Here is a 20,160-nt window from a genome sequence, read left to right as displayed (position 1 = left end):
AAGGATGGGGGCTTCCTCTAGGGGCTCATAAAAGTCCGACTTAAGATGGGTCAGGACTATGCTCAGGTCCCACTCAGGGGCTCTGGGTTTGCATCTGCCATCTGCCTGCCTGAAGCTCTTGATGAGCTCCTTGAGTACCCTTGAGACATGATGACCGCCAGGTTGGTGTTGATGGAAGAGGCCTTGAGGCCTCTTGCAGTTCGTAGGTGGACCAGATAGTCCACCATCTGGGGAAGGGAAGCAGTGTCAGCACAAAACCCCTGATCCTCGGAAAAGGAAACAAACGCTTCCCACTGGAAATCATACAGTTTCCTAGTTGTCACCCTCTGCTATGGCAGAAGTGATCCAGTTGGAGTACCCACTCCTCCTCAGACTCCTTTGTATACTAACCAAATTGAATACCTGAGGGTTCTCAGTATCCATCTGCTTGGCCGACTTAGGAGAAGATCCCTCCGGAGAGGTATCTGTACAGGCTCCTGATTGCAAAGTTTGCAAAGGGGTACACACCAAGTCCAAGCCGGCCTCTTGGGGGCTACTAGAAGAAGCTTGAGATTCTGCATCTCTTGTAGTTTGATTATTAGTATCGTTGGGGGAGGGAAAAGGTAGGCGTCCATCCCTTCCCAGTCTTAAGGACGGAGTGTCTAAGGCCCAGGCCTCTGGGTCTGGTACAGGGGACACATACGTGGGCAGTTGGTGGTTGAGTTTGGTGGCATTCAGGCACACCAGTGGCCTGCCGAACTAAAGGTACAGCGTTTGGAAGGTCCGAGGGTGCAGTTGCCACTCCGTGGAGGGGGGGCTGTCCAGACGAGAGATGTTCTTGGCCCCTGGGATGTGCACCTCCCAAATGGTCAACCACAAGCTGTCCGTCAGTTCAAACAGTTGTAGTGTTAACTGGAGAAGAGGATCCGCTCTGGTCGAGCCCTGGCGGTTGATCGCCCAGGCCGCCACCAAGCTGTCCATGTGAACCAATGCCACTTGCTCCCTGAGAGCTTCCCTCAAATTGAGGATTGCTAGCCGTACTGCATCCAATTCCAGGAGGTTTATGTGTCGAGACCGGAGGGAGGAGGAACTCCATACCCATAATATTTGTTCAGTCCCCATGTGTGCTCCCCACCCCTGAGTGGAGGTGTCCACAAAGAGATTGAGTGACGGGGTTGGAGGACGGAGGGGGACACGCCAGAACACATTCTCGTCTTCTTCCAACATTTGAGGAAGTGGAGAAGATGATCAGGAAGTCTGATGGGTGCAGTGCACCAGCCTGATGTGATGGTTCAAGAAGACCTGAAGAGGTCGGAGGACGAGTCGCCGTCTGACCGTTAGGTCTTGTGTTGACATCAGAAGACCCAGTAGCTTCTGCTACAGACAGAGGGACAGAGGTCCGTTCACAACCTGGTTCATCAGAGACCGGAGTGTTGTCATTCTCTCATGTGGCACGAAGGCTTTGAACCGAGCTGTGTCTAGGATGGCCCCGAAAAACTGTCGAGATTTCGCCGGCACTAGGTCCAACTTGTCCAAGTTTACAAACCATCCTAACTGCCGTAGCAGAAGAATTACAAAGGCCAGTGAATAGTTGTGATCAAAGTCATCATCTAGATACATCACCAACGGGACCCTGTGTTCATGAAGAAAGTGGACAATGGGTTGAGTTACTCATGTGAACAGCCTGAACGGAAGGACCTTCTACTGAAAGTGGCGACCTCCCATGATGGCACGGAGGTACCTACAATCGTGTGTATAGATGGGGATGTGCAGGTACGCATCCTGAAGGTCGAGGGATATCATGTAGTCCGAGGGCTCCAACAACCGCATGACTGATCTTAGCATCAAGAGTCGAAAATATGGCAGCTGTACGAGGAAGGAGGAGTTGAACTCAAATCGTGAGTCAGCCGCCATTTTCCCCGAGTTCTTTTGCAGCCTGATAAATCCGGAGAGTAATAACTGCCTCCTTGGCAATGAGAGTTTCCACCTGTTCCAATATCAACTTGAACCTGTCCAGAATGGGAAGCCTTTCGACCGCATGGCAGGTGATAGGTGGAGGGGAGGAGACAGGGATGTGGAAGCCTGACTCCAGAATCTGATATGCGAACTTGTCTAGTCCGAGCTGAACCCAGTTAGGTACATATTTCGAGAGACTACCCCCTACAGGCCTTATGGAAGGATCTACTATCGGAGGGGGGAGGACTGGACCCACCCGTCAATTGGGATTCAGGGAGGTTTGCCTCCGCGCTTGGACCCACCAAGTTTCTTCCCAGAAGTGTTGGAAGGGATGGAACCCCTGCGGCCTTCCTTCTCTCCCCCTTTCTGAAAGGACACTTGTCCTGTCTGTATTTTGGGAGTAGACTCCGTCTTTTGGGGGGTTCGGTTGGACCACTTCCATGGGTGCAAACGACTTCTCCCTCTGGTTAAGGCAAGTCTCTTAGTCAGCTCCTGTTGCTGATACTCATGCCTCGAACGAAGGGCCTCCGGAATCTCTCCCACAAAGAGAGTTCCCATGGAGGCGGAGATGTGGTGCAGAGAATACCCTGATGATACCTGCTATGCCTCCGGCCACGGATCCGAATGCACGGTATAGAGACTCTGCACTGTCTTCCATGCCTGCTTCCTTGGAAAAACTTGCGATGGCCTGACAGGCGCAGGCTAAGTAATTGGCCGAACCTAAGATAGACAGAGCCTCCTTGTCAAGGTGTGACAAGTGTGCATCAGAAACCTGGAAGCAACCTGGTCCAACGTCGGGGGTCTAGTGGTATTAGGGAGTTAGCCAAGAGGATGTTGCCTGTCCGTAAGAACTAACGGAAGACGGAGATGACCAGGTCCCACTGCTGCCACCTCCGATTGAAAGTCACTTCCTGCCTCCTGAAGGTGACAGTGGGGTGGGAGGGCCTTCTGAGGGGAACTGAGGGAATCCTCGCCATATAAGGAAGCCACCCAGCCTTCTTAGCAGTGGATGGGTGGTCCTCAAGTTCTACTAGAGGTACCCCCGAAAATTTAGCCACAGCCACCAGATGAGCTACCGGATCTCCTGTAGGTGGAGAATGAGGGGAGGGTTATATATATATCCACCTCATCCGGAGGGTTAGACTGTCATGGGGGAAGCCAAAAGTACCACCCTCCAGGGTGAATAGGAAGATTCCCGTACAGGGGGAAAGGGACCTCGGTGGAGGTTTCGGAGGGCCCAGACACTGGTCTAGAAGGCTCGAGACAAGTGTCTTCACTGAGTCAAGTACCCTAGCAGTCAGAGAAACTTCATTCTCCTCCTTTTGGATCTCTTTTTCCTCCTCCTTCTGTCCGGAGAAGTTGAGGGGGAGATGCTGGAGGAAGCCCCCCATGCACGAGAAGGGGCCCAAACTTGCAAACTGCTCGTCCAAAAGGACGTCATTTGGACCAGAGGATCCGTAAGTGCTTCCTGCTCACTTTCAAGGTTGAACTCCTTCGACCGCTCTCGAATAACACCGTATAAATTATAATAATATCTCGTCCTCACCTGCCGAGGCCAGAAGGGAGAGGGGAGTATGAGGAGATGGAAAGTGAGAAACCCTTGAGGAGGTGGAGGAAGCTGGGGAGGTAGCCGAAGCAGAGGGCTTTTTTCCTCCGAGATTCCTGTTTGGATCTCCAGATGGCGGCCAAGTAGGCCTTGAATTCCGAGTCAGATAGATCCTTACATTCCGAACAATGGGAATCAGGTGCACACGTTGGTTTGCACCCCCTGCAGACCGCATGAGGGTCTTTCTGACTCTTACGAGTACTGCATCTCCCACAGTAGGGGGTGTATACCCAATCCATAATAGGCTGAACTGCGGACATCCGTGGTGCAAATACCCATACGAGTGCGGACCCTTAATACCCCGAAGGATTCGTCCACACACCAGAGGGTAAATCAGGAGGGTTTGGTACCTGAAAGTTCGGTACACGGAGGGTTTGGTACCTGAAAGTTCGGTACACGGAGGGTTTGGTACACGGAGTGTGACACGAACCCGAAGTGTCCGTGAAGTCGTTAGCTCTGGGACCAAAGGGTTCATCAGTGCGTGACTCCCGCTCACTCCAGCCCATGCGCGGGACACACATGCAATCCGGGACGGTAGCTACCTGTTGAACAGGTGAAAAAGTGGGTCACAGCTACCTGAGACTAATGAAGGTTAATTTGTCATTAATTCAAAGTTGTAACACCAATCCTAGTAAGCCTACCCAAAGTAGGGGGTAACAGCTACTTGCTGGAACCCAAAAATAGTGCAAAACCCTTATATGATTTACCATATAAACTGCATATGAAGTGAATTAAGAAGTTATTGTGCTGTATAATATTTTGAACAGTGGGCAGCATAAGCGATATGGACTTTGTAAACACTGTAGGGGATCTGCCATTCACAGATCTATGCAGCTCTTGGTTTTAACATAGGTTTATTTCATCAAAGCAGAAGCCTGGATTTAGTGGCTTACATAAATGCTACACCAGTACATTGTTCCGAAAGCTGAATGCATAATTGAAATAGTATGAAAACAAACAATAATACTGAGGAAAAATAATAGACAAATAATTGAATAATAGGCAAACAAATGAACTGCCACTGAAAGTCAAGTTATATAATACTTGTGATAGTAAGTGGAAGCAGTTACACCAGAATAGCGTTAACAGCTCCATCAGTATTAAATTCCATGACTTAATCATGCTCAGTAAAATGGTTGAGAATATCTTTGAGAATATCTTTTGAGTTCCACAGTTAATAGTCTGAATGTAAGTTGGAGGGACTATGTCCAGTTTACAAAACAAACAACCTATACTACAAGTTTGCAAAGTTTTAATCCGAATAGAGGAGTTATCCCCAAATATCGAAGCAAACAATGAATGATCACAAGATCCCTGATTCGCTTAGCTTCTGATCATTATATGTAGGCCCTGGGAGTCTCCCTTATAGATTTGTTATACCCCCAGCATGTAATGTTGGGAGGTATAGTTGATGCCTTGTCTGTCCATCCATCTGTCCATAATCATTTTGTTTCCGGAGCATAACTCAAAACCATTTAATATTTCTGAACCACAATTGGTAGATATAATAAACTGAACCTCTGGTTGTGCCTTTTGCTATTTACAGATTTTTGGCAGTTTTTACTTTTTATATATAGTCGACGCCTCGTCTGTCTGTCCGTCCATCTGTCCGTAATCATTTTGTTTCCGAAGTATAACTCAATATTTTTAGACCAAACTTGATATATATAGTAATCTCAACCTGTAGTTGTGCCTTTTGCTGTTTACAGAGTTTTGGCATTTTTAGGAGCAGAACTCAAAATCTGTTCAATATTTTTCTGCAAAACTTGGCAGATATGTGTGGCAGACCCCAAAGTGGTGCCTTTTGCTATTTACAGATTTTTGTGATTTATAATTTTCCCAGTTTGCATGGAAACAATTCTGACTTAAGTCTCAAAATGGAGGGAAAGGCTTCGTTTCCAGAGCACAACTCGAAAACTGTTCAATATCTTACCGCAAAACTTGGCAGATATTTGAGGCAGACCACAAAGTGGTGCTTTTTGCTATTTACATTGTTTTGGCATTTTTATTTTTCCTGGTTTCCATGGAAACAATTCTGACTTAGTCTGGAAATGGAGGGATGGGCTTCATTTCCTGAGAAAACCATTTGATATCTTTCAACAGATCTTGGCAGAAATATGAGACAGATCTTGAAGTGGTGCCTTTTGCTGTTTACAGATATATGGCATTTATATATTTCATGACTTCCATGGAAACGATTCAAACTTAATCTAAGAAAACATCAAGTAACTGTCAGATGATTTGTCCTTTCAAAAATGTTGGGGGCCAAGGGAATATGTCATCTTCTGATGACTCTTGTCAAGTATACGGCAAAGAAAGTATACATGTAGTGTAAACTTCACACTGGAAAACTGACTCATCATTTGATTGTTTCAATGTTTAGATACCTTAGAAGATACTACAGGAAGACAAATGAGCTTGCTCATCTCATTATCAACACTCAAGTTTTATGTCATCTTATGAAGAACATTAGTTATTTTGTCTTACATTTATGTTTGCTGCCAAAGCCAGTTTATTTCCAAACTGCAGAATTTCATTGTGAAAGACATTGTTTATTGTGTTCATTGACTGCCAATTTCTGCTTAACTATATATTGCCTTTTCCTTTACTGCACACAAAGATGTATATGGATGAATGGAGAAACTTGTTCAAGGTTTGTACACATTGTTAACTTGTCAGGATGACATGATCTGTGAAAACGTCTTCATATATGACTGTGTTTAGTTGTTAATGGTTGGAGCCATAAGAAAATATAAATGTTTGTACAGATACTTTAAGAACAATGCATCCTTTATGAGATTTATAGTAATTAAAGTTTCTGGAAGCACCCTCTGGTGTCAACATATCATAGCTGTTGACATACAATATAGAATGCTCTTTCTGTGAAGCTTTCAAAGAGAGACAAACCATCACTGGAAAGTTTAAACATATAAGGCCTGTTTTATGGCAAAAATGGAGGTCATTACCAAATCTGAAGCACATCTCTCTCTCTCTCTCTCTCTCTCTCTCTCTCTCTCTCTCTCCCTCCCTCCATCCCTCCTTCTCTCTCTCTCTCTCTCTCTGTTTTGAGTCTTAACATATGTTCACATGAAAAGAGTAGTTTGACAAATGATGTGATAATTAATTTGTTTTTTGTCCACACAATACAAAATTATGAACAGAAAGAATTATCGGATGAAAAAAAGGGTAAACTTGGATATCAAATAGACTGCTATTCATCCACTGTTGTTCATTTGATTGTGCTCTAAATTCTCTCAAAATCCTTGCACTGAAATCATCATCTGTTCAGAAAGCACTTATAAAAGGGGGCTTATAGGGTTGGTAACAGCCATTAGGGATATAGTTTGTTCAACAGGTTCAAATCCATGTGCTATAAGGGCTATCCTTTGAAAGTAGTTCCTTAAATTAAGACATAATGTAAAGAGAATGTGGTTGCAGTTTTATTATCCCCCACATTACATTCCGGGGGGATATAGTCGACGCGTTGTTTGTCCGTTCGTCTGTCAGTCCATCCATAATCATTTTGTTTCCGGAGCGTAACTCAGAAACCATTCAATATATTTAGACCAAACTTGATAGATATAATAATCTCAACCTATAGTTCACCCTTTTGCTAATTACCGAGTTTTGGCATTTTTTTTTATTTTTATTTTTTTATTGTTTGTCCATGGAACATTTGGATGTTAGTCTAATACTGGGATGGGCTTTGTTTTCAGAGCAGAACTCAAAAAACGTTCAATATTTTTCTGCAAAACTTGGTAGATACGTGTGGCAGACCCCAAAGTGGTGTCTTTTCTATTTTCAGGGTTTTGTTATTTATAATTTTCTAGGTTTCCATGGAAACGTCTCAAACTTAGTCTCAAAATCGAGGGAAGGGCTTCGTTTCCAGAGCACATCTAGAAAACTATTTGATATTTTACCAGATACTATGAGACAGATCTTGAAGTGGTGCCTATTGCTATTGACAGATATATAGCATTTATATTTTTCATGACTTCCATGGAAACGATTCAAACTTAATCTAAAATAACATCAAGTAACTGTCAGATGATTTGTCCTTTCAAATATGTGGGGGAGGTGGGGGGATATGTCATCTTCAGATGACTCTGTCATATATATTTCACCACCAAAAGAAACATGATTAGTGTGAAATGATGACAAACTACAAACTTTACTTTCACAAACGACTACAATATCTCGAAAGAAAGCATTTACTTTCACACTGCATGAAGGAATTTTCACTTTTACAGAAACAAATGTTAAAGTCAATAACAGGTGTGACTTCCTTTGGTATCAGCAACAACTGCACATCTACTCCCCATGCTATTGAAGAGACATCCTATGAACAACTTGTGAATGTTGTAAATGTCAACAACACTCTATTGCAATATGCAGTTGTTGCAAGTGAACTGGACATACTCTCCGTTGGTGAATTAGTTTTTCCACCCAAGGGGGTACAATTTAAATCCAGACCTAAAGCTGGCCAGTCCATGGTGTGGAAGTGCTTGTCCTGAAGGATTTGCTGAAAAACAAGATGATGTCTTTGCACAAAATATGGACGAATAACTAGTCTCAACACTTTGTTGATGTAAGCCTGCACAGTAACATGCCAACCAGACCTTGCCCATTGTCATGTTGAACATGACGTCCCCAGCTTATGGCACCCCAAAACATCAGGGCAGGCCCTCACCAAAGATCTCTCTCCAAAACAGAGAGTCCTGAGAATCTTTTACCTGGACAACACCTTATCCTCATGATGCTGTTTGCAGTATCAGTACAAAAGCGACTTTCATCTGAGAAAATGATGTTGTGCCACTGTCCATTGCACCTTTTGCGGTGGACAGCTGCCCAGTTCAGTGAAGCACATCTGTGTTGATGGCGTCAAACATGCACCAATGTATGGTCAACAGCACCATAAACCAGTCAGAGTGAGACAGAGGTGTGCAGTATTGTCTCTGATTGGTCTGTTGTGTCTTCCTATGGTGTTATGATGGGCTGTTTTGGTAGATGGTATGAAGTGATGTCTCAAGAGAGTGTTCACAATGTACTGGTCTTGAGGTCACGATGTACTGGTCTTGTGGTCACAATGTACTGGTCTTGAGGTCACAATGTACTGGTCTTGAGGTCACAATGTACTGGTTTTGTGTTCACAATGTACTGGTCTTGTGGTGACAATGTGCTGGTTTTGTGTTCACAATGCACTGGTCTTGTCGTCACAGTCTACTGATCTTGAGGTCACAATGTACTGGTCTTGTGGTCACAATGTACTGGTCTTGAGGTCATAATGTACAGGTCTTGTGGTCACAATGTACTGGTCTTGAGGTCACAATGTACTGGTCTTGCCGGTATAACGAAAATGTGACTGAAGAAGTTTTGCTGTGTCCATTCCTTAATTAGCATCATAAGAGCAAAAACATCAGGCAAAGAATGTGATTGTAACTTCACAATGTATCTCTGCACAGACAAAATGAAAACCACTGAGGTAAATATTTCTCCTTTGTCATGAAAAACAGTATTGATGGAATTAATTATATATCAGAAGACTGTTCAACCCTGTGGATTTATGTCACAGGAGACAATGATGAATCTCTGAGGATGCTTTAATCTGTATGATCTATTACTGAAAAATACTCACTGGTGCCTGTTGCTTCTTTTTGATAAGATGTCCCTACAAGACATGACTTTCAAGGGGAGACTTCAACATTGCCCCTTCCAGGCTTGAATATTTTACTTCTATCTTTACTGGATCATCTCAATTTAGTGGAATTGCTGAGATTTATGATTAATTAATAACACTGGGGAACATGAAAAATAGCAAGTTCATTCACATACAACTTTTACACAATAGACACATGGCATACACAATATTTGGCATTAAGGTATTCTCATGCTAATACTCTTATTATGTGCTACTACTAACTGGTATAAACCTGAGCCACCGAGGCTGACCATCAGCCTATAATTGGTACATATGTTATCCAAGCATTGAGCACGAACTTGTATTCGCAGCATAAACCTAGAGCCTGATGTTATATTGCAACTACTATCTATACCGGTTTTGAACATACTTAGACTGAGCATCGGGCATAGTAACCCCAACATGGGGTGCCGCCACTACGTACAGGTGCCTTAAGTTGGCATAATGATGGGGGTGAAAATATCCCCTTGATCTTTAGGATACTGACTGCCACAGTGATCAGGAATAACCTTGTTATGACTGAGAATACCCCAAAAATGAGTAGTATATCATAAACAGACTTATATGCACACATGTCATAAACTATTGGGTGACAAACTACCTGTGCATACTGTGATGGCACATAACAAGATATATGAAAAATGGGAGACCAATAACTGACTAGACTATGGCACTGTCAGAAGTACAAATGCATCTTGAGTATGATGTAATCTGGAACATTCGCTGCAGATGTGGCAGCGGCAAAGAGGAAGGAGTGTCCATTGCCCTGTCAGTCATTGAGCCTGCTTTGGTAAGTACTGATTTTAGGCTTTTAACAAACAAAGGGAGGATGTTTAGCTGCGGCTCCAGCTGCCATGCTTTGTGTAACATGCCGACACCTGGCATGAACTGGGCAACACAGATGTTGAACAGCATGCACCATATGAGTCACACCTCATGATAGCGGTTCTGTGACACAGAGGTGCACCAGGGCCTAGGAGCCTCCAAGCTGCCACCTCAGCTCCCCCAGTCATGAAAAAAAGTAGAGTTTTGTGCAAATCTAGTTCCGAAAGACAAAGGCTGTCTCTACAAATTCCTCTAGTGGAAGTGCAGTCCAGTTAGAGATATTGCAAATGCATGGATTTTGAAAAAATGCCAGGAACCATGCAATCACACAAAGTCCATGCCGCGATCCAATCGAGTCGTTTGTTCCTTCGGGAAGCGAAGAGGACAGACACAACCACCAATGCACAGACTGCCTCGCCACCATATCGGAACTCCCTGCCATCTCTGAATCGGACAACTCGATGCCATCAAGTGCGGTGCCATCGACGACAACATCAAAGAAATGTGTTCTATGGAAAAACAAAGCGATCGACTACACACCCCAGAACACTTCCTACTGGAGGTTTCAGAAATAATAGAGATCCCCAACTGCATCCAGAACATACGACTATGCCTGTGCTTACTGGTGCATTCAACACAAACTTTTCTTTGACAGATTGGCAGACAAATGTCCATGCAAGAAGAAAGATTCCTGTACCTTCTGACAGCTAGCAGGGAAAGCAGAGCCACCACAGGGATATCAGAACAGCATTCAGCACACACCATTGCCCAACTACAGTGGGCCTAAGGACATTGAAGCATCATCACCTCCATTCAACAAAACGTCCGGACGTTCCGGAAGAAATCAATACATGCAAAAAGTTTGCCATAGCAAAATACAAAGGGAAGAACCCGACTGTTGCTGCTACTCGATTTGTCAACGACTGCTGGAAAAATTGTTCCGGTGTATGGCTATAAAATACGAGAAGCGATTCGAGATGCCAGCAGAATAGAACGCCTCTTATTGGGAGGGGAAATGGACTGTTAGTGTGGAGTACAGTCACTGTCAGCTCTAAAATCTACAGGCCCTGAATGAAATCTTCTGGCCGTTTTGTTAAAGTCAAAACAATAAAAACCAAACAGACTGCACAGTTTCACACTGTTTCTACAAAATCAATTAGCAAAGCCAATGGCACAGTGATCCTTGAAGTTTTTAGTTGTTTTTAAAGACTGGTGTTGACATTGTTATGCAGAAAGTGCTGAAATACCAGTAAGTGAAACTGTAAGTTGTCGTAGCAGTAACACGACGGATCATGATTGATTCGCAAACGTTAGTAATGAAAATAAATTATGGAAAAGGTAGCATCTGTGAAAAAGATGGCAGACAATTTACTGAAGGCCACAAGGGCCTGCACATATCTGAAACTGCCAGCCCTTTACAATAACAACTGGCACTTGGCATAGGGGTCAGCAATTATGTTTTGAAAGCTGCATCAGAAAGGCTCCTAGGCCTGTATTATAAACAGTTCTTATGCATGGAGAGAGGACTTGTGGCAGCTTTCACTGTCTTTAATTAGACAGTGCATCAGCTGTAATACTGTCACGACCTGGTAGATGTAGAGCATTGAAGACAAGGTAAAAGTAGCCGCATTCAACACTGATGTCCTCACCAACAGCATAATCACTGGAATTGTTTTATCAGCCCTTATTCAAAATTGTAACAGTTGACAGATTATCACAGACAAAACAAATGCTCCATGAAGTCCAGAGGTGACCCCACAATGACGCTGCCATTATGATGGGATATAATTCATATAAGGCTATAGACATATCTCCTACTATGTCAAACAGTTGTGTTGGCCGCTAGTTAGCACACCACTGACGCTGCAGCATTGGTAAACAGTTCAAAATCAGGAGCAGCAATCTCTTCATAAAGAAAGAAAGATTTTCAATTCCACAGCCTGAGAAAAGTACTCCCCATGTTCAAGTCAGTACATTCTTTGTTCACACACACATGGTGATACAACTCTGGCACGGAATGAGCTAACTTACCAAATAACTGATAAAGGAGGGCCCTGGACATATAAGTTGCATGGTGAAGTTCAAGTGGCCAAGCACACCAAGTAGCTTCCTTTTTGGTGAGTACTTCATGTTGACACTTTTGACATATATAGGAGACAGGCTTCTGTGTTCTATAGAGTTCAGAATAATGCCTAGGTATTTCAGGCATCATGTTTTCCCCGCTGTCTTGTGCATGGATAGAGGAATATTCTTTACTGATTAAAGAGTTATGGCTGGGATCTTGTTGAGTGCAGATAAGTCAACAATCAATCTTGTTTTGCCAGAATATTTGCCTTTCACCAAGCTATTTGGATTGATTTTATGGACGATAAATTGTGTCTGCTGTAAAGGTCCAGTCAGAAAATTTTTCCCAATTCTGTTTGCAGGGGAAAAGATGTATCTGCTGGATTACAAGGGGAGAATTCAACTTTGCCCTTCCAGGCTTGAATATTTTACATCCATCTCTAGTGGATCATCTCAATTAGACTTGCTGAAAGAACATTGAGGACACATAATATTTTCAGCATATGAACACCACATGGTAACTAATGTTACCAACTTAACTTTGTGTGCTCATATGGACAATCTAATGTTACAAGGTGGTGTACAAGAATCACAATACAATACATTTAATTCACAACCTTAAACATCAACATACTATTACACCTTTAATTGATGCTGATTAAATCAATTCATTTCAGAACAGATACTCATCACTTAATCATGTCACCTGGGGTATCAGTGTATCTTCACTGGTTTGGTATTTTGATGAGACATTTTTCTGACTACATGCCTTCTACAAGTATTGTTCTATCTGTTCCATGAAATGAATAGAGTCTTCATCTGCATAAGACCTATTCCTTTTCACCAGACATTGTGCGAGAATGGCCAGCATGGCCTTAGGGTTCCCCATGGTTAATCAATCATGGATAATATACTGTAAATCATTAAATTTTTGCGAGCATGATATTTTTGCAAAAATTGTGAATGACTTAATCTCGCAAAAGTATCATGACGCAATTTGCTGGTAGAATGCAATGAATAATCAGCAAACAACCTGTCCTATCTTCGCTTTATTATTCACCACTTCATATAAATTAACAATAGATCTAGACAATACATATATTAAGCAATGAAAACAACGTAGAGAATGACTAATTACCAGCCTTACTCACATGTCACATGTCAAACAATGGATACCTGAACAAAAGTCACTCAATCAGTACGTCCGATACTCGAGACAGGCACCAACCATGCAAAACACATTTTTTGGAGACTGTTTGAAAGTCTGAGACCATCCAGCGGGCTTGGATAGCTTTCATGACACTTGTCTGGAAATCAACAGCTTCGCCGACACTGACTAAACTGGTCCTTAATCAGTGCCAATTTATTAGAATCATTCCATTTAATTTAATCCCTTTGAGCTGTTTTAAGCTTATCTGACCTATGCAGCAAGTGTTGTTTTTAGGAAAACATCACTGATTGCATACATGCGGAAGTACTCCACTAAATGGTGTTCAAGATTAGCGGCAAACTTTAATATGTGATTGAATTTACTTCAGATAAAACTTTCAGATGCAGGTAAGCTTTGAAACTGCCAAACTAAACTATGTTTTGAGAAAATATCATGACGCAAAAACGTCTGTTGGTCGCCACTCGCAAAAATATCATGACGCGAAAAATTTCATGATTTACAGTACTTATCCACACGGAAATTAACAGATTCACCCTTCATCTTCAACAGAACTTCTGCCATGGCACCATTTAAGGATATTGTTGTCTATTGAAGATCATTATATTGTCATCTTGAATATTCTTATTGAAGGACCACAAAATTCTGTGCAGCTTCCTTAAGCATGATCCCTTAGTTGTTCTTTCTACTTGTTTGGAGGATCATTAACTGTGACACAGTGTGGGATTGGCAACTGTGTTTTGTACTTTATGTTTTATTCTAATGCAATTGCAATGAAACTGATAGTCTATGGGAGAATATGTCTCAAGTTGTCAGTTCCAGTCCCCAAGAAACCTGTGAAAAATTAGGTCATCAGCAGCTGGTCATATTTGTAGACTAATGGGATCACCTAGCCTTTAGAAAAGGACATGGGCGTGGGGTATTTACAAGAGGTTTTCAAATAGACCCCCCACCACTACTCCCACCGCCCACCCCACTCATCCAGATTATCAAAAAGTCAATTGCAGGAATATACTTCAAGAATAATTTTCTTACAAGCATGTTTACAAGTGATATTTTGTCATAATGTATGGTTACAGGAAAGGGGACTTAAGTTAATGACTTCATTTCGAATCCAGTAGAATGTCAGAGAGAAGACATAACTTTCATGAGGTTTACCAAAAATCCATTGGTTGTCGGTGCCATGTCCCTTATGAAGGGGTCAGTTCATTCCTCCAGTTTTGAGAACTTAGTAGACATAAGCCACTAGGCTGAGAGCGGTCACTGATATGCATTCATTCCCAGGAAGCTAACAAGACCCAATATCAGACAACCCCTTTAACCTATATAGCTAATGAGTTACCACTTAGTACAGAAATGATTACTTAGTCCATGACATCAATGAATGATGTCAGTATCTCGACAATTATTGCACTTGTGGCCATTGTGACTGGTCATCAGAGCTGCACATCATCAATATTTTATCAATAACGCATGCACAAGACGGGAACACAATATCTTTCTGGTCACTTACAAAAATCAGACAAAAGCAATACGTAGTACTCTGAGTAAAAGTGAGCTCTGACAGCTCACATAACAGATCCTCAAACCATTCCTTGACAATCACACACATCTGGAAGGACTAAATCTTCAGACAAAATACTTTATGAATGTGTATTTATGTAGAATTGTGTTCATTCTTCAGTGGATGTCAGAGCCAATTTTTCCCTTCAGTGTATAATGATTTTGATGTATTTGATACTTAAATGAACTATCAAGCAGTAGTTAAGATTGTGTATAATTATTATGAACAGTATCTCTGTATCAGGAATTAAGCTGTCTCACTTCTCGAAATTTCCTAGCCAATGTGAGTGATGTGTTGATAGATGCTATGTTGTCTGTTTTATGCATGGACATATTGGATAAGAAATTTTTCTAACACAACTTAGATAATGTCACATTGAATAGTGATCTGTTTTAAATGATAATGTCACATTGAATAGTGATCTGTTGACATTTAAAACAATAATCCCGGTCATACAATATATCCAAGATATAATTTGTACATGTATGAATAGTTCACACTCTTGGAAATACATGCATCTTTACACTCTTCAGTAGCATATGTTCACAGTGAATGTTCTTTGATGTTTTTATTGAAATTTGCAACATAAGTAGTGAAATATTTTAATCCAGAAAACACTTAGTAAAAGATATAATTTTTCCAATCATTGCATCAAATTTGTTTTACATTATTTTATTGGGTTTGTTTTTAAACAGAATTACTGGTAGATTGGGAGGAAAGATGTGCACAACGTAGTTTACGGGATACCAGTAGAGGAAGATATCATTTGACGTAGTCATTAAAGAAAGTACGGTAGCATGCAATGTTTTCATGTTTGACTGAATATTTGTCTTGGATAATATTGTTTATATGTTGAATAGCACTTCAGAATGGCCTTAAAGTATTTTACTAGCAACTTATTGTATTTAATGTCACAAACAAAATAATGCATTATGCTTACAGTAACGTAAGATATATACCATTTAGATTAAACAAGATTGTTTACTTGTTTTACTGAACCATCTGTTCTAGTGGGACCAAATGGGAATACCTATATATATTTAGGCCCTGATTCCATGGCAGTATATCACAAACATAATGTGTTTGGTCCAAGTTCTAAGTTCTAATGATTGTTATGTGTAGGATACTGTGCTCAAATATAGCCTTTCAACAAAGATTTCTTGTTTTGGGGAGGGGGTTGTGTCTATTCATAATGCTGATATTAAAATCAAATATGCTTATGTATCTGCAAAGCATGTAGCGTTAGTCCTAGAAACATGTTTCTCTATGTTTTGTACAAGTTAGCACTGAGCAATATGATAGGGGACTGTAAATATAGGAATTGGGTCCACACAGTTCAGTGATTAAGAAAGGGTAGGATACTTTATGGATTACAGAATCCATAAGTATTAACTTTTTAAAATAATAAGTTATTATTTTTTATGAAATCTAGGCAAGCCTAAAGAATTGTCTGCAGATGATATCCAGTTTACTACAAATTGCACTATGTGGCATGTCACTTGTATATACAAACATTCTGTTTGTGAACTTTGTCTGTTTATTTTCTCAATATAGAGGCTTCTCTCAGTCATACTACTACTACTACCAGTTATCAATTTCTCACATGCCATCAACTGTTACAGGAGAACAAGATTCTGAAAGACTCCAATGAGGACTTAAATGCTCAGCTTCTAACTCGATGTATGGAGGAGGGCAGGTCATTGCTGCGAGATACTAGTGGCACAACACTTGCAGAGGAACTAGAACATCTCACAAAGGAGGAGGTAATGTGTTGTTGGTAAAATAGCCAACTTTCACACCAATGTTTAAATCTGAGCGAAGGCATTGTCAAGATGCTTTCATCAGCGAACTCTGTGTATTTCATAGTACCTTCTTTAGGGAGAACCCATTACATTCTTGATTGTCTGAGATTTGTACCAATTTGGCTCTCTGTCTCTTCATGTCTCCTTGTTCTTTTGATTAGAATATTGTGGACGAAGATTTTAGAAAGCAGGTAAGAGTTTGCTACTAACCACACTTATGTCATCTACACCCAAAATCATATACTGTGCAACTATTCCCAGGCTCTTCACAGACATCCAAGACTATATGTTAACCAGAAATCATCAAGAGTAGATTAACCTATTCAGCCCATTTGGATCTGGTAGTATCTCAGTGACCAGCATTGGCTCAACTATATGCAGTTTAAACGATGGCAAACTTTAAAACCATGATATTATCAACTTAAAATAGGATCATAATATGTTTGTTGAAGAGGTCATTCATCTCAAGCATTTGAGATCATCATATAGAAGGAATCTTTTTAACAATGTTGGTAGTCAATTGATCATTTGTTTTTGTGAAAATAATTAGAATTGTTCATATAATCTGCATAATATAAACTGTAGGAAATGAATTGAGAGATTATTAGTGGTTTTATACTTAAATTTAAGCGGGTTAAGGTAGTGTAAAATATGTATCCTCCTCAGAAGGTACACCGTTCATTGTATATTTCATTTGCAACAATCTTAATTATTATCCCCCTGGCATGTAATGCAGGGGGATAGAGTCAATGCCTTGTCTCTCAGTCCGCCCATCCATCCGTCTGTTATCATTTTGTTTCTGGAGCGTAACTCAAAAACCGTCCAATATTTTTAGACCAAAATTGATAAATATAATAATCTGAACCTATGGTTGTGTCTTTTGCTATTTACAGATTTTGGGCAATTTTATTTTATTTTATTTTTTTTGTTTTGTTTTTCCATGGAACATTTTGGTGTTAGTCTAATGATGGGGTGGGCTTTGTTTCCAGAGCAGAACTCAAAAAACATTCAATATTTTTCTGCAAAACTTGGTAGATATATCAATCAGAACCTAAAGTGGTGCCTGTTGCTGTTTACAGGTGTTTATGTGTTATTATTTTTTTGGTTGCCATGGAATCGTTTCGGACTTAGTGTCAAAAGTGAGAGGTGTTTCGTTTCCATGGGAACAACTGAAAAAAATTTTAATATCTGTCAGCAAAACTTGTTAGATATGTGTGGCCAACCAAAAAGTGGTGCCTTTTGGCATTTACCGTTTTTTTATGATTTATCATTTTCTGTGTTTCCATAGAAACAATTCGGACTTAGTCTCAAAAAAGAGGGATGGGCTTCGTTTCCAGAGCAGAACTCAAAAGCATCTTAATATCTTTCTGCAAAACTTGGCAGATGTGTGGGGGAGACCCTAAAGTGGTGCCTTTTGCTATTTACAGATTTTTTTTCATCATTTTCCCAGTTTCCATGGAAACAATTCTGACTTAAGTCTCAAAATGGAGGGATGGGCTTTGTTTCAGGAGCACAACTCAAAAACTATTCAGTATCTTTCAGCAAAATTTGGCAGATATTTGAGGCAGACCCCAAAGTGGTGCCTTTTGCTATTTACAGATTTTTGTGATTTATCGTTTTCTCATTTTCCAAGGAAGCAATTCGGACCAAATCTCAAAATGGATGGATGGGCTTCATTTCTGGAGCACAACTAAAAAACCACTGCATATCTTTCAACAGATCTTGGCAGATACACGAGACAGATCTTGAAGTGGTGCCTACTGCTATTTACAGATATATGGCATTTATATTTTTCATGATTTCTATAAAAATGATTCAAACTTAGTCTAAAAAATGATCAAGTAACTGTCAGATGATTTGTCCTTTCAAATACGTTGGGGCTAGGGGGGATATGTCATCTTCTGATGACTCTTGTTTAGTCCTGTCCTGCATGAGATCATTCTATAATTTTTAATAGGCAGTCACACATGTATAATTTACTTTGAACTTCATATTTTGTGTTTGAAACACACTGTTTTTGAGTAACATGTAAATTGTTATGATTCTACTATGATAGTATGGAATTTACCTTACATTGTCATTCAGCGTGAAAACATTTGCACAACCACACCTCTAATGAAATACTTCCCTCTTGCTTCATATTGACCAAACCTAACCTGTTATTGGTTGCATTTCCCAATTGCATCCTGTCCTTTGGATTTTTAACTCTTTAACATGTCGTGTTCTTATCAACTTCACATCAGTGTTTAGGTCATGGTAATGGTGGTCCACAACATTCCATTGAAACTTGGCTCTCATTAGGGCAGAGCTAGCCTCCTTCAGGAGACTTCATCACAAACAGAAAGTACTGTCTTCTTAAACTTGATGTTTAGGCTTTATCAGTTACTAGCCTACATCTCTGAACCTTTGGAGCAGCCAGTTCTCCATTTACAGATTTTATCAAAGAATGCCTTTTAGATCTGAGGCAGAGGCTATGTTCCGTCAATGCCTGCTTTCAGTTTTGTCCAGTTGTCATGTAGCTGTGAAGCCTATTGTCTTTCCGAACTGAAGGAGATACTGGATTCTTGCATGTAAGAAGGTGATAGATGGGATGGGCATATTTATTGTGACCATGCTACAGCCCTTTCCAAGCCTTGCCATTGTGGCAGTATGTAGCATTGCTCTCATCTGACACACTTATCCACTTGCATAATCTTTCGATGTCTCTTCCAATACAAGTTGTTGGCCAACTCCCTCAGCTTTGGGTATAACCTGTAACTGAAAGCCGACTCTTGGCCCATACTTTGATGTTACATGTTACACCTAGCTGCCAGATTATGTCATTTATGTCACCCTTTTGGAGGAGAAACTGACGTGAGAAATTATGGTTGATGTTTTCTCTCCATGGTTCTTTTGTTCCAGTTCTGAAAGGCTCATAATGATCCTTCAGTCAACTATTGTGAATAGTATATGCACCTGCCAACGTTGGTGATGCTTACATTTTATTCTCAGCTGTGGCTGCTCATACAGGAAAGGAGCTAGTTAGCATCACTGGACTTACCTCATTCAGAAAATTCATTGTTCCAGGTTTCTGTGCAAAGTACTCTCCACCAAAATATTTATGACTTCTTCTAACAACGGGTGATCAACTTCATTTCATTCCATCACAGTGGCTACATTTCTATTGGAGTCAATCTAACTTGTTGCAGAATACACATGTAGTTCCTTTGAGCAAATGACAAGCTTCAGTACTTAGTATTTCAAACAGGAGCATGTGGCAAGTGTTCATGTGACTTCTAACCTATCATTTTGCACACATTCTCACCCTGTTTGGGAGTCTTCATGTCACTGTTTTAACTTGGTTCTAACCTTGCCTTCATAACCATTTTGATGCCTCAACAATGTTGACAAAGCATGTAGCAAGTTAGATGTTTTCATTGGCAAAATGGCAAATGAATTGTTAAGAACTTTCCACTCAAGGATAGCAAGTGATTCTTTTATGCCATGCTTGATCACTCC

The 20,160-nt window shown here is 40.9% G+C and overlaps 1 protein-coding gene across 2 annotated transcripts in view; it reads left to right on the top strand.

Annotated features, from left to right (window-relative positions):
* Window positions 1-20,160, top strand: part of LOC137283765 (rab11 family-interacting protein 4-like) — a 189,211-nt gene that overhangs the window by 160,178 nt on the left and 8,873 nt on the right. For both annotated transcript variants that reach the window (XM_067815440.1, XM_067815441.1), the window contains one exon: window positions 16,483-16,623. In XM_067815440.1, the coding sequence (XP_067671541.1) occupies window positions 16,483-16,623 (141 nt within the window). The remainder of the gene's footprint in view (window positions 1-16,482; window positions 16,624-20,160) is intronic.

Source organism: Haliotis asinina, chromosome 5 (genome assembly GCF_037392515.1).
Source record: "Haliotis asinina isolate JCU_RB_2024 chromosome 5, JCU_Hal_asi_v2, whole genome shotgun sequence".
Lineage (NCBI taxonomy): Eukaryota > Metazoa > Mollusca > Gastropoda > Lepetellida > Haliotidae > Haliotis > Haliotis asinina.
This window is presented reverse-complemented; position numbering and strand designations above follow the sequence as displayed.